Below are 26,441 nucleotides of genomic sequence, written 5' to 3' on the forward strand. Positions count from 1 at the left end.
CACTGGAATAATCATTGCTAACGTGACCATCTTGAATTTGTGAGCCTTGACAAATTTGTTGAGCACTCTGAGGTCCAGTATGGGTCTCCAACCTCCCTTTTGCTTCGGTATCAGGAAGTAGCAAGAGTAGAAGCCTTTGCTTGCCTCTTAGATGTGTGGGCACTGGCTCTATGGCTCCTACACTGAGGAGATGGTAGTAGGCTCTCATGAGAAGGATTCCTGAAGAAGGATGGAGAAGGTTGTTTGTGGGGAGGGAGGTGAAATGGATGGAGTACTCATCTTGAATAATCTCCAGCACCCATTTATCAAAGGTTATCAGTTTCCAGGTGCTGTGGAACAGGGTGAGATGGCACCCAAAGAGACGGGTGAGGTTTTCCAGCATCAGGTGTTGTTGGGGACAGTGGTCTACAGGCACCTTGACCAACCCATCCAAACTGTCGCTTTGAAGGTGGCATGGAAGGTTGAGGGGAAGTCAGTTGAGATTCCAACAGTTTCTGTTGGGGGAATCTGGACTTCTTCCTCTGAGGTTCATATGACCTTTGAGATAGATATAGCGATGAGCAGGATTTGAATGACAGCTGTGGGCTATACTTTCTCTTAAACCCAGGTGTGTAGATCACGAGGGATCAAAGAATAGCCTTGGAGTCTTCTAAGGTGTGGAAGGATGTGTCAGTCCTGTCAGCAAACAGTTTTTTCCCTTCAAAAGGAAGGCCCTCCACAGTTGTTTGAACCTCCTTTGGGAAGCTGGACAGGTACAGCTAAGAGGCTCATCTCATCACAAAGGCAGTAGAGATGGAATGTGTCACTGTGTCAGCTGCATCAAGTGCAGACTGGAGAGATGTCTTTGCCAGCAATTGGCCCTCATTGACAATGGCCTTGATGTGTTCTTTGTGCAAGTCTGGAAGCTGCTCAATAAAGGAGTTGAGTTTTGAGTAGTTCTGCTAATCATATTTAGCCATTAAGGCTTGATAGTTTGCAATGCTGAACTGAAGAGTGGCTGAATATGTTTTTCTGCCAAAAAGATCTAGGCGCTTCCAGTCCTGGTCATGGGGTGGATTTGAAATGGTGCTGGCGACCCTTTGGGTTGACTGCATCCGCTGTGATTGAGTTGGGAAGGAGGTGGGAGAAGAGAAACCCTGTATCCTTTGCCACCACATAATATTTGTTGTCAGCCAACTTACATGTTGACTGGACCAACGTGGTGATCAGCCAGATGATTTTGACAGGGTCCAAGAGTGCCTCATTAATAGGGAGGGCTACTCTGGACAAGGTAGAAGAATGTAAAATGTCCACTAGTTTGTGGTGTGACTCGGTCACTCCTGTAGTGGTATCTGTAGTGCCTCTGCCACCTGTTGTGCCAGGTCCTGAAACAGTTTAAAATCATCTGCCATCAATGGCAGAGGGGGCATCACTGTCTCATTTGATGATGATGATGATGAGCTTGAGGGTAACTTCCTCCTCAACTTCCATCACTTGTTCCTCCCTTGTCTGTTCAGATGCCCTTGAAGCAGCAGATGAAGGACGATGTCTCCTTGGTTGCTGGTAGGCCACACTAAAAGTATGGGAGACGTGTTGTCTTTGAGCCTGCCAGGGATCCTAGTAGGGCCATTGAAGCAGAGGGTTGTGGTGAGGTTTCCCACCATCCAGTGCCTTTTTGAGGCTAAGATGGCTGAAGGGATGCCTCCATGAGTAGGAATTTGAGCCTCAGTTCTCTATCTTTTCTGGATCTGGGCTTCAGTTGCTGGCACAAATCACACTTATGTGGGATGTGTTTCTCTCCCAGGCTGCAGCTGCACTGTGTCCATCAGTTACTGGGGTAGATTTCTGGCAACTGAGACACTCCTTGAAGCCCAGGGAGCCTGGCACACCCTGTCCAGGAGTACTTCAGTCCCCAGACGGGGGGATGAAGAAAGAACAAAGTCCTTATTTTATTTTATTTTTTCAGGCAACAGCCAAATAAATGATTAATGCAGTAAAGAAAGAAAAGAAGCTTCGAAAAGTAGCTAAGGATTAAGAAATCTAAAGAAGTTACTCTGCTAACGGACAGCTAAAGTTCTGTCTATAGCCGGAGTAGTTGAGAAGGAACTGAGGAAGGTTCGCCCCCGTGCACACTGGCTAGCCTTGGGGCAGAGCACAGGGGCCAGCACATGCACGGGCGGAATGGATACTGCTACCAAAGTTCTCCAGTCAGCAGCGCAGGGAAGCAGATAGAACTACAGTGGAGCACCCATGGGGACACTGCTTGAACAGGAAGCAGACTTTCAGCAAAAGTTCATTTCTGTTGCAGCATAAAGTAGGGCGTGCAGGAGTGCAGCAGGACTATCTCCACTTATTTGGAGGTGGATGGGGGTTAACATATAGGGAAATAAGAGAGAGCAAGTAGATGGCATTTAGGTGATCAGGCTTCAGAGCTTCCAATCAGAGCTTCCGAGCTTCCTGGTCCAGAGTTCTCACCTCCACATCATCAGCCAATCAGCAGGAAGCATGGGGCTTTTTCAGGGAGAAGGTGGTGAAACCAACAGTATTTTAATACTAATGTCATGTATCATAGAGCCTCCTACAGCTCAGGTGGTTAAAGCCTGTGGACAAACTCAGTCTCAGTTATACCAGAAGTCTGTGGAATTATTCTGGATTCACACCACTGTGACTAAGAACAGCCCTGTGTTTCTATGGGACCAAAATGCTCATGTGCGCAGTACAACTGATGCCTGTGATGTCTGTATAACTAGTCACAGATTCCATACAGCACAGAGATTGTGTTTGGCTTGTGATGCTCTGTGCCAGATATAGCTAAGGCAGGCTTAAAAATAGTTAACTTCATCTTTTTTAATTTGAATGCTACTCTTATTATTATTATTATTTTATTAATGTATTTGATAAACACCAATGAGGCTGGATTTTACCCATGGATCTGGCTCCTTTTTTCACAGCATTCAAAGCAACTACTCTTGTGAAAAGCAAATGGTCCATTTAGTCAGAGGATCTTTAAGGCAGAAATGAGCTCAGATTCCTAAACAGATGTGTCCATCTCTTGGGAAATTCCTGTCTTCTGGGCCTCATGCTGACAACAGAGAGGGAAAAAATCACTGTAAATTGAGAACTTCACTCAGATTCAATCCACGGATTGCTGCTGCCTGTTATATCAAATTATTGTTCAAGGAACACAAAAATATCTCTTGGAAATCATCCATCAATTTAAAACACTATACTCCTAGGAATATAGCCAAGAAGTGATTCTTTTCTCTTTTAATTAAAACCAAAAAAACTCTAGTTTTGTTTTTAAATCTTATTTAATGAAAACAAATGTTGCTGGGATAGCTATAAAAGAGAGAAATACCTCCATCCAGTTTTGGTCTTCTCACGGTAGCTTTGAAAGTGAAAGTGAACTTGTTTGTGTGGGTGGGTAGGTGGGTGAAAACATGGCATCTTGTATATAGGTCAATTACTGTCTCTACCACCAATAATATTTACTATAATAAAATTAAAATTTAAAAAAAAATGTCTGTTTATCACGTGTCATGCAAAAACTGAAACTTCAGGTTCCTGGTTCAAATCCAGTTCAGGTCAGTAGTAATCTAAAGTTGATCACTTATTGTCAGCCCATATGAAAAACAAGGTTACTTACCAGTAACTGATGTTCTTCGAGATGTGTTCCTCATGTCCATTCCACTATAGGTGAGTGCATGCCTCCATGCATGGTTCCCAGAACTTTTTTCCCCTTAGCAGATCCCACTGGGCTGGCTCCAGCGCCCCCTGGAGCCCCGCATACATGCCGCTGTATATGAGGCACTGCCGGGCCTACACCCCCTCAGTCCCTTCTTTCTGCGAACTCTGGCAGCGGAGATGGGGGTGGGTTGTGGAATGGACATGAGCAACACATCTTGAAGAACATCAGTTACTGGTAAGTAACCTTGTTTTCTTCTTCAAGTGCTTGCTCATGTCCATTCCACTACAGGTGACTAACAAGCAATAACTTGGAGGTGAGTAGGAGTTACTGGTGAGCTGCCCTCAGCACCATTTTGCCGAATCCCGCGTCCTCTCTCGCCTGCTGAATGATGGCGTAGTGGGACATGAAGGTATGCACCGACAACCAGGTGGCAGCTTTGCAGATGTCCTTGCAGGGGCACTCTCTCCAGGAAGGCCGTAAACGAGGCTTGAGCTCTGGTTGAGTACGCTGTGATGGGTCCCGGAAGCGACACCGTCGCCTGCTCGTAGCAGAACTTGATGCAAGATGTAATCCATGAGGAGATGCACTGGGTGGAGACAAGTGAGCCTTTCATCCAGTCAGCCACTGCGAGGAAGAGCTGCATCGATTTCCGGAACGGCTCTGTACGCTTGATGTAGAAGGCCAGGGCTTGTCTCACATCCAGCGAATGCCATCTCCTCTCCTCCTCTGAACCATGTGGTTTGGGAAAAAACACAGGGAGAAAAATATCTTGATTACAATGAAATTGGGAAACCACCTTGGGCAGGAAGGTTGGATGAGGCCTCAACTGCACCTTATCCTTATAGAATACTATATAAGGGAGCTCCGAGGTCAAGGCCCTAATCTCGGAGACCCTCCTAGCTGAGGTAATGGCCACCAGGAAGGCTACCTTCCATGAAAGCATGAGCAGAGGGCATGAAGCCATGGGTTCAAAGGGGGGCCCTGTGAGTCTCGAGAGGATCAGGTTGAGATCCCAGGGAGGCACCGGGTCATGGACCTGCGGATAAAGCCTCTCCACCCCCTTGAGGAACCTGACCGACATGGGATGGGAGAACAGGGATCTCCCCTCTAGTGGCTGCTGGAAGGCCGAAATGGCCGCCAGGTGAACCTTCAGCGAGGCCAGCGCCAGACCCTGGAGCTTTAGCTGAAGCAGTTACTCCAGGATCGCCTGTACAGGCGAAAGGCTGGGCAGGATGCCCTGGGACTCCGCCCAAGAGGTAAACCGCTTCCACTTAGCCTGGTACATGATCTGTGTGGAAGGTTTCCTGCTGCCAAGCAGGACTTGTTCAACCTGCACCAAGCAGGCTCTCTCTCCCTCCGTCAGCCACAGAGCCTCCAGGCCGTGAGGTGCAGGGAGTCCAGGTCCGGTGTAACAGGCAACCATGGTCCTGGGACAGAAGGTCGTGTTACCTCAGGCGCTCAAGGGGTGGGGTGATCGAAAGGTCCAGCAGCATGCTGAACTTGGCCAGGCCAAAGCAATGAGTATAATGTCCGCCCTATCCCTCTTTATTTTCAGCAGGACCTTGGGCAGGAGCAGAATGAACACGTACATGAGGGTCCCCATCCAGTCAATAAGGAACACATCAGAAATTTACCCAGTCTCGCAACCCCAGAGCAAGCAGAACCTTGGGCACTTCGTGTTCCAGGTCGACGCGAATAGGTCCAATTGGGGAACACTGCACTTCTGGAAGATCATAGCCACCACCTCTGGTTGCAATGACCAGTCGTGACGAGGTAGAAACGACCTGCTTAGGCGATCCGCCTCGTCGTTCCTCACTCCCAGGAGGTGAGAGGCAGTGAAGTGGAAATCATGCCTCACAGCAAAGGTCCCACAGAGGGGTAGCTTCCTTACAGAAGTCCAAGGAGCGCGCTCCCCCCCCCTGCCTGTTTATGTAAAACATGGTTGCAGTGTTGTCTGTCAGCACCTGCACCACTCTGCCTGTCAGAAATCAGAGGAACATCTTGCACGCTAGGCGAATGGCCCTCAGCTCCTTCACGTTGATGTGCAGGAGTCTCTCCTCCCCCGACCAGCAGCCCTGAGTGCCTAAGTAGGCGCTGATGTGGGCTCCCCATCCTACATCCGAAGCGTCGGAAATTAGGGTGACCGATGGAACCAGTTCCCTGAATGGGACGTCCTTCATCACTGCCCTGGGAGTCCGCCACCAGTTTAGTGAGGCTAGGACGGGTGGGGGAACTGTGATCACCCGGTGCAATGAGTGCTGCTCGGCACATATACTGAGGCCAACCATGCCTGGAGCGGTCCGAGCCTCAGGTGAGCTAGTCTCACTACATATGTGCAGGCCGCCATGTGGCCTAACAGTTGTAGGCAGTACCTGGCTATTGTTGTGGGGCATCGGTGCAGCTGGGAGATGATAGAGACCATTGCCTCGAAATGTGGCTGAGGCAGGAAGGCTCTGGCCTGGGAAGCATCCAGGGTGGCCCCAATGAATTCTATGCATTGCACTGGGATTAGTGTGGACTTTGTTCGTTTATGAGCAGTCCTAGCCTGCTGCACATGGAGTAAGTGAGGGTCACGCTCTCCTGCACTTGGGACCTGGACCAGCCCCTGATCAGCCAATCATCCAGGTACAGAAAAATCTGCACATCCTTTCGTCTCAGGTGGGCAGCCACTACCTCCATGCCCTTGGTGAACACCCTTGGAGCCAAAGACAGGCCAAAGGGCAGGGCTGTGAACTGGTAGTGGGAGCCAGCCACCATGAAATGGAGAAAACGTCTGTGGCTGGGGAGGATAGACACATGAAAGTATGCATCCTTGAGGTCAAGGGCGGCATACCAGTCTCCTGGATCCAGGGAAGGGATTATGGAGGCTAGGGAGACCATTCAAAACCTGAGTCATTTGACATATTTGTTTAGACGACGCAGGTCTAATATGGGTCTCAGACCCCTCTTCACCTTGGGGATGAGGAAGTACCTCGAATAGAACCCCTTCTGCCTTGAGGGATCATTTCCACCGCTCCTATGTTGAGGAGGGTGTCCACTTCCTGCAAGAGGAGTTGATTGTGAGAGGGGTCCCTGAAGAGGGACGTAGGGGAGGGTTGTTGGGGGGGTAGATGTAAACTGTAGGGCATAGCCCCCTGAGACTATCCCAAGGACCCAACAGTCCAAAGTGATCTTTGCCCATTCGGGATAGAAGGGCCTTAACCTGTTTAGGAAGGGGTGGGGCAGATCCAGGAGAGCAGTTGGGGCGCCACCCTCAGGCACACCATCAAAACTGTCTCCTCCGGTTGCCCGACCCCCTGGGGGGCCCCTGTTGAGGGGCTGAGGATGAGCTGGGGGGCTGATTTCTCCTTTTAAACCCCCTATTCCTGTCCCTATTCCTATAGGGTTGAAAAGGCCTGGGTGGAGGTCTTGGCTGCTGCTGCGCCTGGGGCCGTGATTGACGCCTGGAAGCCTGGGACGTGTACAGGCCCAGAGAGCGAAGCGTGGCCTTAGAGTCCTTCAGAGCAGCTTCGCCTTGGTCTAGTCGGAGAATAGGGCCAACCCATCAAAGGGGAGGTCCTGAATCGACTGCTGCACCTCCTGGACAGGCCCGAGGATTACAGCCACGAGCACGTTCTCATGGAGATGGCGGAGACTATGGCCCTGCCCGCCGAGTCAGCAGGATGTCTGGAGCGCTGCCCTAGCCACCATGGTTCCTTCCTCCATAATGGTGTTAAAGTCTGTGGCCTGGTCCTGGGGTAGGGCCTCACAAACCCCCTGAGGGAGTCCCACAAGTTAAAATTATATCTCCCAGGAGGGCCTGATGTTTGGCAATCCTGAACTGCAGCCTTGCCATGGAATAAACCTTTCTCCAAAACAAATCCAGTTTTTTGTTGTCTTTGTTCTTGGGAGTGGACCCTGGCTGACCTTGCCTGTCACGCTGGTTAGCTGCATCTACCACCAGGGTTCCCAGGGCTGGGTGAGTGAACAGATACTTAAACCCTTTGGCTGCGACATGATACTTTTTCACAGCCACCTTTGACGTAGGGGTGACCGAGGAAGGGGTTTGCCACAGGGCCTTTACAATTTTAAGGACCCTTTTGTGGACTGGGAGGGCCACTTTTGCTGAGGCAGCCGCCGCCAACACATAAAAGAGGCTAGCTTCAGCCTCTTCTAACTCTTCCACCTCCAGCCTCAAGTTGGAGGCCACCCTCTTGAGCAGCTCCTGGTGCGCCCTGAAATCCTCCAGTGGCGCCAAGTGGTCCCAGGAGACTGCCTCATCCGGTGAGGAGGAAGAGGACTGCCGAGGCACGTCTTGCGAGTGTGCCCCCTCCTGGTGAAGGGTTGCACCTGTTGAGGGTCCTTACATGGGGTCGAACTCCCTGTCCAAGGAGTGGTGTCTATGGGCTCTCTCCTGTGCCGGAGGCATGGACTGCCCCCCCCCATGATAGGATGGATTGGGACCCCAGCCCCATCTGGATACCTCATGGGGCCTAATAAGGCCATTGCTGCGGCCATTGACCCTGGGGCCAACCCGGGGCTGACTGCGCCACAGGCTGTGACACTTTGTGGGGGTGTCGGCTCTCCTGGTACTGCTTGCCGTGTGGCCCTGCAGACCCTTTCAGTGACCGAGATCGGCGCTGCTCCAAGCTCCTCAGTGCTGAGCCGGACTCTGGCGACCGGGTTCCGCGTCATGGACTGCGTGGTGCCGGGTCCTCCGATGGCGACCGGGTTCTGCGCCGCCTCGGTGCAGGCAAACTCCTCAGTCCTGGGGAACTGGGACGGGACCTGCCTGGCAGACCTCGACAGGTGCTGCGTCCTGGCCTCTGCTGCCTCCGGTGCTGGGGATTGACGTTGGTGCCGAGAGGGAGACTCCTCATCCTGAGTCGAACCAGGCCGGCTCGACGCCACCGACCTGGAGTGACTGCTGGGGGAGCATCTCTGCTGTACCCCCAGTGGCCGTCCAGCGGGAGATCTTCCTCCCCATACCGGGGATCTCCACCGCCATTCAGGGGGACCCAACACGGATTTCCCCCGTGACACCAGCCACTTCTCCCTCTGCTGGGGAGGGGCGGAGGTGGTGTAGGCAAGGCCAACAAGGCTCTTGCCGCCTGAAAAGCCTCCGGTGTCAACGGCATTGGCAGGGGCACTCTCCCATTCCCAGGAGTCAGGTGAGGTTCCCTGACCGGAGATCGCATGCACTGGAAAAGACTCAATGGGCCGGGTCCAGTGCATCTCCAAGCTCGACCCTGCCCATACTGACGGTGCAGGGGAGTGTCCGTGCTCCACGCATGCCTTCTTCCTCCTCGGTGCCGGCAATGTTGCGCGGTGCCGAGTCAAGGCCGGTGCCGGCGGTGCGCTCTGCACTGAGGTCATGCTTACTGCCGAGGTGGAGCGGGTCGGCTTGGACACCAGGCAGTGCGCTGCTTCCATCAGCAGGCCTTTTAACCGGATCTCTCCGTCCTTCTGACTCCGCAGTTTAAAAGCCCTGTAGATCTTGCACTTTTCTTTTATGTTCGCTTCCCCCAAGCACTTAAGGCAGCAGTCGTGGGGGTCGCTGAGCAGGAAGGCCTTCTCGCAGGAGGCACACGGCTTGAATCCAGGCGACTGGGACATAGCCCAGCCGCTCTAAGTCCTCGCAGGGACTTGCCTTATCTCTAACTACTCTTTTTAACAACTACTTAACTAAACTACTTAGAATAACAAACAAGTCAAAGTAGGGGAATAGTACTTGCTGAGAGCAAGGCTAGTTCCAGCAACCGTCACGGGCGGAAAGAAGGAACTGAGGGGGCATAGGGCTGGCAGTGCCTCATATACCGCGGCATGTGTGTGGGACTCCAGGGGGTGCTGGAGCCAGCCCTATGGGATCTGCTAAGGGGAAAAAAGTTCCGGGAACTGTGCACGGAGGCGTGCACTCCCCTATAGTGGAATGGACATGAGCAAGCACTCGAAGAAGAATAAATTTGCTTGTGTCAATTCAGTTCCTAGAGAACAAATGTCTATATCAAAAGATTAGCAGCATTAACTGGCAATCTATGGGCCAGATTAGGCATGGGCCCATGTTGAAAGTGGTACCAAGCTATACTATGCCAGAGGCAGCTCAGGGAGACATTATGCCCCACACAGTGCCCCCTAGAACAAAGAGCATGCCCACTGCACCATCCCTTAGGACAGTATAGCATGTGCGTCCCTGTGTATTTGTCTGTCTCCCTTCCATGGATGGTCATGCCTCTGGCTCCATCTTGCCTGTTTGGCATGGCCAGTGCCCCAAGGGGCATTAGGAAAGAGTAGTCACTGAGCACAAGGACTGCTATTATGCCTCTCCGCTGTAGCATTCTCCCCTCTCCTTCTGCTCCCAGTCTGGCCCCTTGTTGGCAATTTCAGCAGAGAGACTAGCCGGCATGGGGCATGAATAAGCCATCCCCTTATCCCTAGAGGTGGCCCTTCCAGGTCAAGCACATTGGCAGGCTAGCATGAGGAAGCTTGCAATGCTGCTGCCAGTTCTGTATCTACTTTGTGCCTAAGCAGAGTCCCGCAGTCTTCAGGACTGCGTGAGCCTCAGCCTGGCACTTTTCCCAAGCCCTAAATTAACAGACACATAGAAATTGTTTGAAGTCACTCCAGCCATTAGATGGGATTGACACATAGTTCCTTAGCCATAATCAGTCCCGAGGATGCTCCCAGCTGGGACTTTTATCCTAGCCATCCAGAATTTGTGATCACATAGGCCATGTGATAGCCTCTTAGTTGCCTGCATTCATGCCCATGTGTTCATCTGGCAATGTCCCCATTCACAAGCTGTTTGACAAAGTCTCAGCTGCCAGGCAATGATGCATTTAGTTGCCTGCATTTCAACAGGGCTGTAAAATGCCATCTCTTTTGCAGGGCTTCCCTTCCCTGCTACATTGGAACCACATCTCTTTACCTGAGGACAGCTATTGTATGTTCCCATTCTGCCCCCTCCCTCCTCAAATCACCAGCACAGAAGAGCTATAAATGATGCCATGTTGGTAGATCCTTGTGCCAGCCATCAAGGTTCCAAGGAAACTCCTCAAGTTTTCAAAATCTATATCAAGCCCCATACTGACAGCCAAACTAGTGGACAAATTTAACAAAACATGAGTCAAGCCAAAGGAGACCAAGTCACAAGGTTTATATTTGTTAAAGAAGTTAGGTGTATAATACCATCTGGTCCATAATAGGTGACCAGTGGTGGGCTAGATGTACAAAATAAACTTTGCCCATAGTGGTTTTGCATGGGAGACACTTTCATTACATGGCACACTGCCAAAGACACAAACACAAAGGAAAGATCATCTCATGGAAAGAAGTGAAGAGACACAAGGGGACAGAACCTGGAGCCATGAGTATTGGCAGCAGACATCACGCACAATTTAAATTTTGGGGGGACAAATTTTTCTTGTTGTGCAGACATATTTTCTTATTTTTGATCTTCATTGGGTCTTTTAGCAAGTCACAGCTCTCTAAGTACACATATTCTGTTAGCGACCATGTTGTGTGTCATGGCCTGCCTACACTGGAAAATCAGGGAGATCCTACTAGCAGGGGGTCAAAAGAGAAGATTGTGTGCATACGAGTGTCAAATCACTAGCTTCACCGTGGCCTGGAACTACCTGTTATCAAAACCAAGTTTCACATAAGTATGAGACTTGTATTTCCCACTCAGAAATCATTAGGTTTGAGTGTTGTGTCATCCTGCATTGGAGAGAGCACATGCCATACCTGCCTAACCTGAGGCTTTTGGTCCAAGATTCAGGTGTTTGTGGGAGTTCACTCACCTGCCTCCAGAATCTCAGGACTTTCAGTGCTGCAGCCATGATACTGACATTGAATTGAGTAGAGGAGGAATAGAGACAGATTCTGTCTAGACTAGCTACAGTGAAGACAGTTCTAGAAACCCACTGTTATTCAGTAACTTAAAATTGGAAATACCTTTTGCTCCTGATTTTAAACAAATATATTTCTTTTACGTCAATTTGTTTTTGGCAAAGAGAATCCTTGGAGATGGTGTCTGGGAAGCAGCCAAGATGAAGAACTCAGGGTTTTTTCAGAGATGGTTCATGCTCCCTATGTCAACATTACTATCTCCTCAACACACGTTTCATTCATTCAAGAGTGCACAACAATCACTGCAGAACACCTAGCATCCAAACCATTGGAAAGATTTTGCTCCCTCTTTCCTAGAACTTTGCAAGTATTGTGGGAGGCAGTAATAGAGGTTTTTACTCCTTCTAGTAGGGAAATACTGCTTGTAATCATGTAAAGTACACCCAGATATCACAGTGAGGCACTTGACATAAACATCTGTGATAAATAATGTATCATTATGGCCCAGTTTCTTTTTGTGGACTTTTGAGGGAAAGAGAAAGTGTGATTTCTGGCTGTAGTCTAATCAAGTGTGTGACAGGATATGAATAGACTAAAAATAAGGCTCAATTTTTTTTGCACTAAGGGTGACTAACCATTGGAACAATTTACCTAGGGATGTGGTGGATTCTCAGTTACTTGACGTCTTTAAATCAAAATCGGATGTCTTTCTAATATATACACTCTAACTCAGACAGATGTTACGGGCTTGATGCAGGCACATTTGGTGAAATTCTACAACCTGTATTATGCAGATCAGACTAGATAATCATAATAGTCCTTCAGGTCTTAAAATCTATGAATCTATAGGTGGGATGCAACAATTTTCAGCTTCTGAAATGCATATGGACACCTTTGTAGCCAAACTGTAGAAGCCCACAAAGTCTCCTTAACCACTTGGCAGTGACTTTTTGCTGAACAGTCTTGTTGTTCATCTCTGGAAGCCAACCAGCACTTATCAGTCTTTCAAGCCCATGCAGTGCTGATTGTCATGAAGTGCAGGTAAACGCTGAGCAGAAACTTCTAATCAACAATGGGATGAGATTCACAGTGGGGATTTATTATTTCCCACTCCTGAAAGTATTTTGAACTGAAAGGGAGAACTCTAATTTCTAGTATTAAATCTGCAATGTATATGATGGTAAGGGTTTTAATCCTTTATTGATAATGACTTGAGAAGAGTTGCATACATTTGCTCATTATAGGAAGTGATAGATGTGCAACAGACAATAGCGACAAGGTGAATTCAAAACTCTGAATCTGAACACTACCAAACCTTGGGGAAATTCAGATCCAGATCCAAAATCTAAACTGGCTAACTTACATTGTGGGACTCAAAGAGATGGATGTAGCAGGAAAAACAACTATAAGAGGGTGACAGAAAGCATAAATTGAAGTAGTGCCCACCCAAAACATAGCTTGCATCTTCTTCAATGCCCTCACCAATGTAGTTTTCCTTTCACCCATTTGTTGACATAATTCACACTACTTGTGAATTACTGTGAATTCTGTGAAACTGACCTGGTGTTTCAGATGCATGAATTGCTCCTCACTTTCCTTCCTAAAAATGTATGATATTGCTGGTGCAGAATGGATGCTATGTTCCACCCCACTGATTTTTCAGTGATGAGAAACATGATTATAGAGGGCCAGATTCACTCCTTGCTGATGTAAGGGCTGCAAACCCCACTGGCACTCCCAACGCAGCTGGGTTGGAGGAGAATTTCAGGCCAAGGGAGGCCACTTTAAATTCCAGCAGAGACTGTCAAGGGAAAGCATGAAAACTGTCTATCACCCTTGTGGCTGGCCTCACCTCACACTTACTATGGAGGGTTTGCCTACTTTTGGGACTGTATTGACTGACTGCAAACCAGGTTCCGCCAGTGTAAATGAATGATTGTAAAAGGCTTTGGGATGTAAAGCAGTATATAAATGTAGGATATTATCAAAGCAGATATAGTAGGAATTTGCCTTTGACTTCAGCATGATGTCCCATGAGTCTTTAATCATCTTAATGAAGAACCTTTATGAATTCCTTTCCATTCTTGTCCTTTTGCCCTAGTTTTCCCCTCGACTCTCCTCCTGCTATATACTAATCACTATCCCCTGCAGATGCTCAGGTACCATCTGCCAATTACCAGATGCCAGCAGACACTGCATTTCTGCAGAGGAGAATTTTAACCCACACTAATAGCTTGCTCTCCACTCTGACACTCTCCATTTAATGCCCATCTCAGCAGATAGTAGCTATCTGGTGAAATTATCAGGAAGGCACTAGCATCACAGTCAGACACAGATTGATTTCCTGCCCCCCCTTGCTATTTTCAGGTCAGTCTTGTTTCCTGAATTCAGCATGTAGGCAGCCGCTGACGCCTTTCTTGTCCTACATGACAAGGCTCCCGTGCTCTCCTGAAATCCTGACTCTCTGCTGTTTTGTGTATTCACTTGTCAATGGAGCAGTTTGCATTCATACAATTACATTTATAAAACAATGAGTAATTAAATCATAAATCAAACAATATAATAGATTACCACGACACCAAATGGCTAAACATTTGCAGTCAATTTATGTTGTACTTGTAGTCCTTAATATATATTGAATAAATTGGTGGGTGTATTACATAAAGTTTTTACTAATATTTTAATAATTTTATTAGTTCCATTGTTCCATATTTTCATTGACTACACAGTACACAAGTTTGCTCTTCAAATACACATATAAATGCATTTCGGGAAAATAGCAAATCAGAGAGACAGCTTTTTAAAACTCTGAAAAGCTCTGAATTGGGACAGTAACTGGTTCATACTTGTAAAAATCCTTACTAATACTTGCTGCTAACCATGTTATATTGTTAATACTACATTATATAGTAAAATACAATACTGCTAAAAATTGAGCTCATTTTTCACTATTTCTCCTGCTAACTTTTCATAAGTTACCTTGCTTAGATAGTGAAAACATACTAGTCAGTTTGAAGTTAGAAAGTAAGTTATTTTCAGGTTCTCATGTACTAGCCCAGTGCCGTAATGTTGGGACTATAAATCCTGCATATGAGGTGATCAAATCCAACAATTATTTGTACTAAAATAAAATTTTAAAATGTATTGGATTTCTTATATATTAAAGAGATGCTAAAATTTTGTGCCTGAAGTTACTTAGTAACTAGTTAGGCCTGTTGTCAATCTGAACATCTGAAGGATTTGATGCAGCAGAATAAAGACACTAACAACAATTTCATATTGTTTCTTTCATATTACATGCAATTTTTTTGTTTCTAATAGAAGTGTATAAAATCTTGGACATTTTATATTTGAATTTGGCATGTTAACATAGTAAATATGGACACCTTACTTTTAATTCAGCTCTTCTGGCAGGAGAAGTATGTGCATATAAAACCATGTTTTCTGGAATGTCTGACTTCATAAAATGTGGGTAATGTAAGTACAATCAAGTAAAATTGTTCAGAAATATATAATGTTCTTATATGCCTTGCTCACAGATTCTTTTCAATGTTTAAATACCTAACATTTGTGACAATTAATAGGCAGTGCGCCAGTTCATTTTTGTCCCCAGGGTAATTACTGAAGTCAATAGTTACTAGGTTAAACTCATCCCTGGGGTATGTTCACATGACAATAAATTTATCACCACTGTACAGCAAAGTTGCTGCTGTGATTAAGTGGCCTACCTATTTAATTTTTGTTGCCTACAAAAGGGAACTTTGTTTCAGAAACTCAAGTTCTAGCCGGGTTGTTTTAAATATGAAATTTCAGATAGACACTAAGCTTTCAGCAAAACCTTTCGTAGGCACGTAACACCACTGCCATCTAATTTCCATTACTCTTCTTATGCCTGTCTGTTGCAGACAGGCCCTGTCTGCATGTGTTACAGACAATGCAACATCTGAGAGACTTCTTGGGGTATTTTTGTTTTTGTTTCAGTGTCAAACTAGGCAATATTTGTATATAGGAAATATATCTTTCCCCAACCCTAAATGCTGACCATTCATTGAGATTTCAAAGGATAATCCATAATTTATACCCTAAAATCATTTTCATGCATCCATGGGCACTTCACAGCAAAGTATTAGAAAATGTGAAAGATGCGTCATGTTTAATTCTGCTACCTCAAAAAATATTTGTTTCTTTTTGAAATTGTTGGTTGTTTTAGACTTCAGAGAACATGAAGATGCTCTTGGTTAGCACCAGGCATTGGTGGGGACTTTACAGCAGACTTGAAAAAAAGTAGCAACTCTGAAAGCTAAAGTTCTACATTTCTTCACAACAACAGATGCTTCACAGGCAGCAGCTGCAAGACAATTTTGCCTAATAGTACCTGGTGCACCTCAATCCTAACACAATAGGTGTATGGAGCAGAAGTACTATTCTGTCTCCCCAACTGAAGGAGTGAGCAGGAGCTGGCAGATCTGACTGCACTCTGCTACGCCACCTCAGGAATGAATTGCCGTGAAGCACTAGCCACCACAGAAAAGGACAATAAAGGTCAGCATCTTAAAACTTAGCACACTTAGGAAAGCTATTTCATACACACTGTTCCATGAGTAGAGCATGGATCTAACAGCTCTCAGCCCAGGCTGAGTTTTCCTTCCCTCCTATCCCAACCACCCCTCTGCAGGGATGCTACAGCAGTAGGGAGTGGGTTAAAGCTAGCAGCAGCTTTGTCCTCTCTGCCGGGGCAACTCCTGTACTTAAATTAACAACTCAGTCACCAGTATATTTCTTCTCCCAGCCCTCCCTGCACTCTGACACTTGCCTTTAAGGAGAACTCCCAATCCAGCCAGGAAGCCATTGTCATCATGGCTCTTAGAGACATTATGCTGAGAAGGGCCTAGAACAGCTTTATTTATTATTATTAATTTATTATTAAGCTTTATTGGCTCCCATACCCCATCCTCTTAAAAAAATTGTTGTGAAGCTAATGGATGGAACAGCCAGCTCACATACTTAGTTTGGGAACTCCCTGGTGTACTGCCTGATTCTCTCCCCAAAAAAAACAAACAAAAAATCTGTTAGATCCATGTAGATCTCAAACGAACATCAGGCACCACCCCTCCTTAAAAAAAAAGTGTAGACTTCACATTTCCTGTCCATCCCCATGAGAAGAGCCACCTAGGAGATTATTTATTTGTTCAGCGTTAGCATATTCGCTGAGCTAGTAGATGATGTGGCCTATTAATATTAGAGTGCAATATTGCGATCTAAAGTCAGTTTATGCCTCATCATCCCATTCTCCCCAATTCAATTAAAAATATGTACTAATATCCCAGACTAACTTACTTAGACTTACATTTTTCCCCCCCAGACATTGGTAAAGGAGGGGAGGGACTTTTTTTTCTAATCAATACTTGAGCTTAAGTTATAGGAGAAATAGCCAACATCATTGCCAGAAAATTTAATACTGAAAATTTAACTAATTTCACCAGTTTAGGTGGTTGTAACATTGTCAGCTGATGTATATATACTAGAAATCCAATTATAGGATGTGTCATGTAGTTAATATCTGAATATAGGCTGTTTGTGTTAAAGGGAATTTACCAGATGAATGTGCAGGGATGGCAGGTTTTAAATCTCAACTCAGTTAAATAATCTTTGTGACTCAACCTTTAACAGTTCTGTTGGTTTGGTTCTTCTAAAACAGAAAATCAAGTTTTCATTGACATTTGGTTCAACAGGTTTAGCATCAAATGATCTGCTCTGACTAGTGTGTGGCATTACTTTTCCTTGATAAGCTATTTTATTAAGAGACTTTATTCTAAAGAATGCTGGCAGATTGTATTCATTACTACAGCTGGGCAAGTTATGAAGATGATTTACTGAATAAGTTTTGGCTCTCTCTCCAGGAACTGCCAAAACAGATCATGAATCTCTACTGTTTGAAGATCTCTGCAGAGGATGAAACTCACCCGTGCTAAGAGCTTGCATAAAGTCTATGTGCCATGAAGTTCTTTTTTGAGGGACTCAGGGCAAAAAGGTTTTGCAGGGACTCTTCTCTGCAAGAGGGAAAATTTCACTCAGATTGTTACCTGTAAACGAGCTACCAGAGCAGAAATTAGTTAGAGCTGTTGACTAGAAACAAGTGATGTGGTATTTTTTCCTCAGCTGGATGATCAGAATCCTTAGACAAGTTTCCAGTGAAGTTAACCACTATTATGAATTCAAAATTAACAAATTAAGCAAATATTACAGAGGGCAGTTTCAACCAATACATTTGTTTGGGGAACATTCACTGAAAATGAACTGAGGGACACGATCAAGGAGAATTTAAAAAATAAAACTGATATTCCAGTACAAGCATTTGCAGTACTTGCCCAGCTCAATTAACTACTTATGTAAGTATTATCATTTTGAATACGGAGTAAGAGTTGCAAGTAATTGTGCATATGCTTATTTTTCAACCAGAACAAAGAACTTTATTTTAAAAAGGCACTCATCAAAACAAAGTAAACTTTATGTAGTTCAGAATGAGATGGCCGGGGGGGGGGGGGGGGAGAGGAAGAAGAGAAAGAGATAGTAAGAAAATTATATTTTGCTTTGGTTTGCCCTAGGTTCTTTTGATTATGTTCTGCAGAAATTAAAAGTTTACTTCCAGAATCTGAATGAATGCAGTTTTAAAAAAAATGTCAAATTACCAACAGATTTTTTAAAAAATATATAGTGAAATATAGAACTCTTACCCACTGACTATCTTCTTGGTTTCCATACTGCTTCCACATCATAGTCTCTTTATCTATTTAATTCACTTACCAAAAAGTATTGCTTAACCCTGAAGTGTTTAAGCAGGGGTTCTCAAACAGGGGGTCATGAGGTTATTATGGGGGAGAGGGGTCACGAGCTGTCAGCCCCTATGAATGCTGGTAAGGATGGCATGGCATGGGGGGGGGGGGGGGGGGGGGGGTGTCACTTTTTTGGGGAGAGAGATCATCACGCAATATTTTCAAAGGGGGCCCAGCAAAAAAAAGTTTGAGAACTCCTGGATTAGAGGCTCAAATTCTTACTTTTATTCAAATAATGAAGCAACTTTATTTTCTTTTTTTAAAAAAAAAAAAAAAAAAAAAAAAAAAAAACAGGTACTTCAGCTAATGTGAAGACCTCTCTCATGAAACTAAGCTAATGTTAAAATAATGCTGGAAATGTTACATTTCAGTATTAAAACTGGATCAGGAAGAGGAATCAGTAGAGAAATTCTCCAGAAACCTATACTTTGAATCACTTGCATCAAAGATGATCTAAGTAGAAGGTTTAAAAAACAAGACTAAAAGCAGGTGTCGTTTAATGTATTTTAATAGCAAACTTACAGGAACAGCACAGAAGACAGACAACATTAAAAACATGTACTTGCATGTAGGACAACTCAGTTAGAAAAGTATAGTGAATGGATGGAATCTACTGTATGATAAAAATGCTACAAACACCATTTAGTTGCCATCAATAAGAAATTTACTTGCTTTAAAAAAATCCAAATGCTGGCATTGTCCAGAAAAATTTGACAGGTTTATTTATAATTGTTATAAAGTTGAATTGTTGAAACTTGTTCACTGAAACATTTTTGACTGCATTAATGCTTTATGTCCCCGCATTTATATTAAAAATCCACACACAAATGAAAATGGAAAAAAAACTTGCCAATACCCGATTCTGTCCCCTATGTTTCCATTTGCAACCATATACTTAGGTACCTTTTAACCCCATGGAAAAAAAAATATCTAACGTTCATTACTACCAATAACAGGAAGAAGAGATTTGTATTGAGAAGAACAAACCCATCATAGTGGAGTTTAAGCACGCTCTCCACGTATGCGGCGTGCTAGCTGGATATCTTTTGGCATGATTGTGACACGTTTGGCATGGATAGCACAGAGGTTGGTATCTTCAAACAGGCCAACCAGGTAGGCTTCACTTGCCTCCTATTATAGAAGAAATGGAGAGTTAAAGACTTTTTACAAACACAGCACCCAAAAGGATACAGGAGTCCATGATAGAATCTCAAGTAATTATTAGTCTAGATACCAACAGTTTAAACCTGTATTGCATTTATTTCAATAGACAGTGATTTTCTGTATCTTCAGCCAATTAAAGTTTAGTATACCACTGCTATTAAGCTGATCTTCTCTGGAAGATGATTACAGAGATACTTTGACCAAAAGGTAAAATACTAGGAAGTTTTATACCTATAACAGTATTCCCACAATTAAATGAAGATATTTAATCATTTTAAAATACTTTGACTGAAAACTTGAAGCCCATCATTATGATTAAGAGTGCTACTGAGTTTAGTATAACAGCTTACCCAGAGGTAAGCAAGAGTTTGAATTCTAACATCAAGCAATCTTCAAATTAGCTCCTAAAATATGCAGTACAGAAAGAGGTATGAAGCCCATACAGATGCCTTTGCCACTTCTGTACCTGTAAAGCAAATTTGGTAGGCTGCTTAAAGTTTTTACACAGTATACACATAGATGGTGAACTTTCTTTTGCCAGTACTTGTGAATGGAATAATAGGACAAAAGTAGCACTAGTAAAGGTGTCTTGACAAGCAAAAGGGGTACCTAGAGCTCCTGCATCCTCTTTAACTTGACCCACTAATTCATGTGAAAACTACCAAATAACCTTTCTTCACTAAGACTTTTCCTTGAATCAGTTATGTTGAGTACAGCACACAGCTTTTCCTACCAATAAGCAGGGCCCAAGCATAATTTTTTCAGGCCCAGTACAAACTTGTAACACAGGCCCCCTCCCACACATGTACTCATGGGGGTTGCAGCCGTGGCTGGGCCCCCCAGGGCCTCCAGGCCCCAGTAAAGTGTACCCTTCCCCCCCCCCATGTGGGGGCCCTGCCAACAAGGCCTAACATATGTTAGAAGTCTAGTGTATACCAGATACACTGCTTTTAACACATAATGAAGTGGTCAAGTTAAAGCCTGTGGAGGAAGAGAGTGCAGTCTACATAGCCTCAATTCAAATTAGCCTGCATCTTAATAGGGTTTTTCAATCATATTAATAGGGTTTTTCAATCACATTAAGACAACTAGGATGAGCCAACAAGATTGGAAAAATAAACACACATGCCCTTTTTGCCTAGCAAAGATATACCACTAGGCTGAGCACTAAAGTAAACCAAAGGTTTCTATACTGAAACAAAAGGGATGTGTGGGACATGTCAAGATTAGCCTTTGAAATGTTTTAGCAACCTTGAGTTAATTTGCAATCAGTTAATTCCAGGTTAAAAACTAGTGTAGACAAATCCAAAAACTTAAGAATCTTCCACTCAGTTTTAAAACACATTAAGGATTTAAAAGCCTTATGCCACTATCCCACAAACACTTACATGCATGCTTAAGTTTAAGCATGAAGACCCACTGAAATCATCAGTTGAAGTGAAGCAAGTACATGTCTGCAGAACCACAAACCAGACATTTGCTTTAGGCTTTGTCTACACTTGCACTTTTGTCGGTCAAACTTTTGTCAGTCAGGATATGGAGGGAGGAGAAAAAAAAGCCACCACACCCGTGACTGACATTAGTTTCGCCAACAAAAGCGTAGATGTGGACAGCACTATGTGGGAGATTCTCCTGCTGACATAACTACTGCTGCTCATTTGGGGGGAGGGGGTTAATTACGCTGGCGGGAGAGCTCTCTAGTCATCATAGAGCGGCCACATGAGAGACCTTACAGCAGTGCAGTTGCAGCAGTACAGCTATGCCGCTGTGAGATCTATAGTATAGACAGCCTTAGAAATAAAGCAAAATCATTTAGACCCCAGTCAGACACTTGAAACATTTGCTCCTTCCAATTCCCTAAACGCACAACTTCAACAGAACTATAGCAAGACAAACAGGCACCACTATTTTTCACAAGGAGAAAAGAAGCTCCTATAATATTATACTATTAGCAGATCTATCCTGTTATGTGACTATGTTCCAGTTGTACTAAACTTAATATTGAAAATTGCCAAATCATTTATATGTGCAAAGGTAACCCCCCCCAAAAAAAAACAACCTATTCAGGATTTAAGTTGCTCAGATAAATCCAAGAGCAGGAACAATAAAAAGCCACCAATTTCCCAACATACTTTGTGGTACATAACTGAAATGCTAGCAAATCTGCAATTATAAATCACTGTTATACTAACTGTATTTTAGGTCAACCCTAGTTTGTTTTTCCCAAAATGCTAATTTTATGGGCATCTGAGTGTCCTGAAACCTTAAATTAAAAACGCACAGATCATCGACTCTCAAAGTACTTGATTTCCAAAGATGTTAATTGTTATAAAATGTTAGTGAGAGAGAAGGAATAGAAGTTCTCTCTCAGTTTATTATGAGAAAAGCACTATTTCTGCATTTAATAAAAGTTAGGAGATTTTTAGGAGAGCTTTTCCAATGTTAATAATATATTTATGGAATTTTTATAAAGTTGTTTCATTGACTGGATTTTTTATCTAAACATAAATGGTTCAAAAACAAAGTTAATTACATTGGGTGAGTTAAATGCTGCAGCATCAACTCACCTAGAATTGAATCAGTGGATGCCTACTTCTGCAGTCCACCAATCAAGTGAAATTTTGACTAACCATAGAAACAGCCTAGCCAATTACATGAGTTTATGGAACTGACCTATCACATTCTCTCTCCCATAGTAACAAAGGCAACAGCATGTCCCTATCAGCTACTGCACTAAAGAAAATATTCTTTTAAGTCATCTCTATGTTTTACCAGCATAAGGACACTTGTATAAAAGTTACTGCAGTTTAACTTGCGTGCATATTTACAGAAATATCCCAGCAGTGCCACTCTCGTCATGATGAATTATTTCCTTGATAAACTTCTTTTCAGGCATTCGAGGTACTCAAAGAGTTAAATAATTTTTTTAGAAGATATTAAGAGGTTTCAGTTATGGATGCTTCTTTGGTTCTTAGTGATGTTTTTAGCTATTTCCATGAGGAAACACCAAGTAACTTTTTGTTTAAGCAGGATTCAAACTATTAGGAACCTATATTAGCAGAGAGGGACGTCATTTAGCCACCTTCTTAACATGAATACAGAGGCTCACACGTCTGTGCAGAATGGTAACTGCCTCGAGTTTCGCAAGCTTATCTACAGGCATCCACACACAAAAAATTCATTTAAATTAAGTCTAAAAATTAATCCATCTTCCTTTAAATTTTACCTGCAAAGCACCAATAGCAGCACTCTGGAAGCGCAGATCTGTTTTGAAGTCCTGAGCAATTTCACGCACCAGACGCTGGAAGGGAAGTTTGCGGATCAGAAGTTCAGTAGACTTCTGATAACGTCTGATTTCACGGAGAGCCACAGTACCCGGCCTTTTAATTAATAAAAAATAATTAACATTTACAGGTATTCTACATCACTTTAGAATATCAAATAACGCATGTTCTTCTAATCTGAACTAGGAACATTATGTATATGCTCTGTTTTCATTAGACACATCCCAATATTTACAACAGAAAAATACCTTGACTTACAGGGGGTCTGCTCTCATCACTGATTTGTATATTTTATATTGGCTTCAACAGACATTCCACATATAAGTGACAAAAACAGGCCTTCAAAGGCCTTGTCTTTGGTATGAAAAAAGGTGCACAACATGTTAGCTAACATGTTAAACTCAGTGTGGACAAGGCAAGTTGTAGTGTTAGCATGAGTTACCTGGTCAAGTTAAGCCATAACTCACCCCAAGAATTTATCTCAACCAGCTAATACATGTCAAAAGCACCTCCCCCGTCACTATGACCATAAAAACGGCATTGGAAAAACATGTCCATTATATTTTATCCTAAGAACTTAAAATCTATTCTTATAATATTTTCTTACATTAGTGTTTTAACCAAAAATTCACATTAATACCATCTTTTGTGTGTATTTCATTTATTATGAAAATTTTGTATTTTTTGCCTTAAGTCACTAATTTGTCGTATTGATTTCTACCTCTCTCCTCTCATTTGTATTCTTTAATATTACTTATGGACCATGAATGCAGACTAAAACATTCTTAAAACACGCATTTCAAGATTACATTCACTTTCCCAAATGCCTTTCTGCTACTCAAAGGAAACAAACACACACACACTTTAATAACTAATGACCATCCCTCAAGATGAACAATCATATGTTAGAACTCTTGATTGCGCAAGGATCCTTCCAGATGAAAGAGTTTATTACAACATAATTGTCAGCAAGAGATTTACCTGTAATTCTAACCTATTTCCTCCTGTATTAAAGTCTTCCTTTTAGGTTAACTGAACGTAAAATTATTTGCAGACATTCTGCTTATATGTAGACATCTTCTGCCCTCTAATGGTAGAATATCTTAACTACATTGTCAGCTCATTAAATAGCGAAATAGCTGTGAAGACAGTCAGAATTGTACCAGTTTAAGTAAATGAAGATCAGTTTTGTGCATTAAAATTTGTTTCAGTCTAATTCTGTTACAATACTTAAATTAAATTAGAAACCAAATCACCAAGCTGCATATATGCTTAGATGACATGTATTTGTTTAAGCTTAAACGAGGTCTCAATTGCATAAATATAATTAAAAACTAATTATCTATTCAATAAAATATGCCTACCATTACTACAGATAAATTTAAGCCACTATGCAAATGTTCAACATGAAACATATTCTGGGTTATTTAAAACGTGTTCATAATCAAGTGGTGAAATAATGAAAGCATTGTAAAAATCATCCTGATCAAGAATTAAAAAGAAAACCATCGATGTTCCCCCAATGCAAAAAGTTCTGCTCCGAAAAACGTTTCCGTTTGGTTAAGGGGATGTTGCATCACAAGCTTTGTCCCTGATAATTTCTGTACCTGTAGCGATGAGGTTTCTTGACCCCTCCAGTAGAGGGCGCACTCTTGCGAGCTGCTTTCGTAGCGAGCTGCTTCCTTGGAGCCTTTCCTCCGGTCGATTTACGGGCAGTTTGCTTGGTACGAGCCATGTTCCTGCAAACTTCTCTTCCTTACACCTATCGGTAAAAAATCACCATGCGATCACACACTGCAACAAACTAACCACTAGCTCACAGGTTCCGGAAATGCAGATTTATCTTGTACACCTTAAAAATATTGTCTAATAAGAATTAAAAGACCTACAACACTGAACAATTAAAATGATCCCGATTGTACCTCTGTACCATGCAAACACCACACTTCTCGCAACAGAAACTGCGACTCTAGGTAACTGCTTGCCACATAAAGGAATCCCTTTCAACTGCTGAATTAGGAGAAAAACATACTAGCCAAAAAACCACGTCGGCCTAATTTATCTAATTGCAAAAGAAATTAAGTGTCTGAAGAGCTCAGATTATTAAAATGCAGTTTCATCCAAGAGTTAAAGAGGAACGATGCAGCAGCAAAACCTAAATAGGGCGATTCAAACAACCGATAAAAGATTGTTACTGCCCCCTGTAGCTCTCCCCGTCAGCAAAAAAGTGCTAAAAATATTACCTGAAAAACATTGGGGGGCTTGCATCCAATTTATAGTTTGCATTGAGCAAAAAAAAAAACCTCTCAAAACAGTGGAGAGGGGAAAAGTAGCCAAGCAGCCCCTCTATGCTTTCTGCAAAGCAGCCTGCCCATTGCAATCGCTCGGCTGTGCCCGCAAATTAAAAAGCAAATACACGCAAATTGGTATTTATTCTGCAAAAGAAAAGAGTCTGACTTAAGTTCAAGAAAGCAACAAACTTTTTTGGGGGGTTGTTTTTTGGTGCTGCCTCTCTGTCTGTCTCTTTCTGTGCAATTGCTTTTCCAAAGGCTGCCTCGCTCCCAAGCGCCTCTCACTGGCAAACTCATCTCCCAGACTCGAACAAAATGGAAACAATCACGAAATGCAGCCCTAGTCCTTTTGCAAAGAGGGAAAAAAATAAAATTGCAAAAAATAATGCAAAAAATACAAGGAACTCCAAACCATGTGGGTGCAGATCAAGCGGGGATGGGGGAAAAGTTTGCAATGGAAATGCAAAAAAATTGCATTGGGTTGGGATTGTTCCTTTTGCAAATTTCTTTCCTTTTTTATTGTTTTTATGCAATAGGAAAAAAATATGGTCGGTGACCAGAGAAAAGAGACAAGATGGTGAAGCTGAGCAACAACTGTGGGGAGCAGGGGAAGGAAGGCAAGAGTTACCCTGGGCTGGCAAGTGGCTCCTCTTTGCAGCTGCTTTCCAACCCTGATCCGGGGAGATGTTGGGCTCAGGAGGTAGCTAAGGGGCTGGGGAGGACGTTGGTGGGGGTTTGGAGTGGGGGTGAGGGGGGCAGAGGGGGGCAATGATCGAGCGAAGAGGGGCTGGGGGTGCTGGGGAAGGAAGCAGCTCAGGCTCCTTGGCTGAGCAGGGAAAGGTGGCGAGGGGAAGGGGGACTCCGGATGCTGCCGCCTCCCAGCTGCAATTCCTGGCCCCCAAAAGTTTGGGGAGCGGGTGGGGGGCCGGTTCAGGGGGGCCCCGCCGGGCTGGGGGCGCGGGGAGTCCTGCGGGGGGAAGCTAGGGACTTACCCCCGTCCGCTTGGGCTGAGAGCGGCTGCCGTGCAGGGCGGGAGGAAGCGAGGAGGAGCTACAGCTACTGCTGGCGGCTGAGCACAATTGAAAGATGGCTGACTCGCGAGGGCCGTCCCCGTCGCTTGGCCCCGCCCCTGCCCGCCCCGACCACGCCTCCCCTCCGCTAAGCGGCCAATGGCGCACAATGGAGGGAAGGCTCGGCCACGCCCACTCCCCTTCCTCCCTCTCGCTCCCTCCCTTCTCTTCCCCCCCCCCCCTCCCCCGCCCGCACCACCACCACCTCTGAGCCTGGCTCTGTGTGTACACAAAAGACACGCCGCGCGCGCGAGAGGGATTCCCTTTCCCTCCCCTCCTCCCTTTTCCCGCGAGCTGAGCTGGAG

General features: G+C 44.3%; 1 protein-coding gene across 2 annotated transcripts; it reads right to left on the minus strand.

The window, feature by feature from the left end:
• Positions 1–18,817: 18,817 nt before the first annotated feature.
• On the minus strand, positions 18,818–26,178 carry H3-3A (H3.3 histone A). Of its 2 annotated transcripts, XM_067564849.1 has the most exons (5): positions 26,059–26,123; positions 25,256–25,412; positions 24,383–24,537; positions 22,718–22,871; positions 18,818–19,458 (listed from the first exon to the last, which is right to left on the minus strand). In XM_067564849.1, exons 3-5 carry the CDS (start codon positions 24,508–24,510, stop codon positions 19,330–19,332), a joined length of 411 nt encoding a protein of 136 aa, XP_067420950.1. In that variant the 5' UTR covers positions 24,511–24,537; positions 25,256–25,412; positions 26,059–26,123; the 3' UTR covers positions 18,818–19,329. The 2 variants fall into 2 exon arrangements, with proteins under 2 accessions (XP_067420950.1, XP_067420949.1); XM_067564848.1 differs by lacking the exon at positions 25,256–25,412 and having other exon boundaries at positions 26,059–26,178.
• Positions 26,179–26,441: the final 263 nt, after the last annotated feature.

Source organism: Emydura macquarii, unplaced genomic scaffold (genome assembly GCF_026122565.2).
Source record: "Emydura macquarii macquarii isolate MOO-44397 ecotype Brisbane River unplaced genomic scaffold, CSIRO-AGI_Emac_v2 contig_2676, whole genome shotgun sequence".
Lineage (NCBI taxonomy): Eukaryota > Metazoa > Chordata > Testudines > Chelidae > Emydura > Emydura macquarii.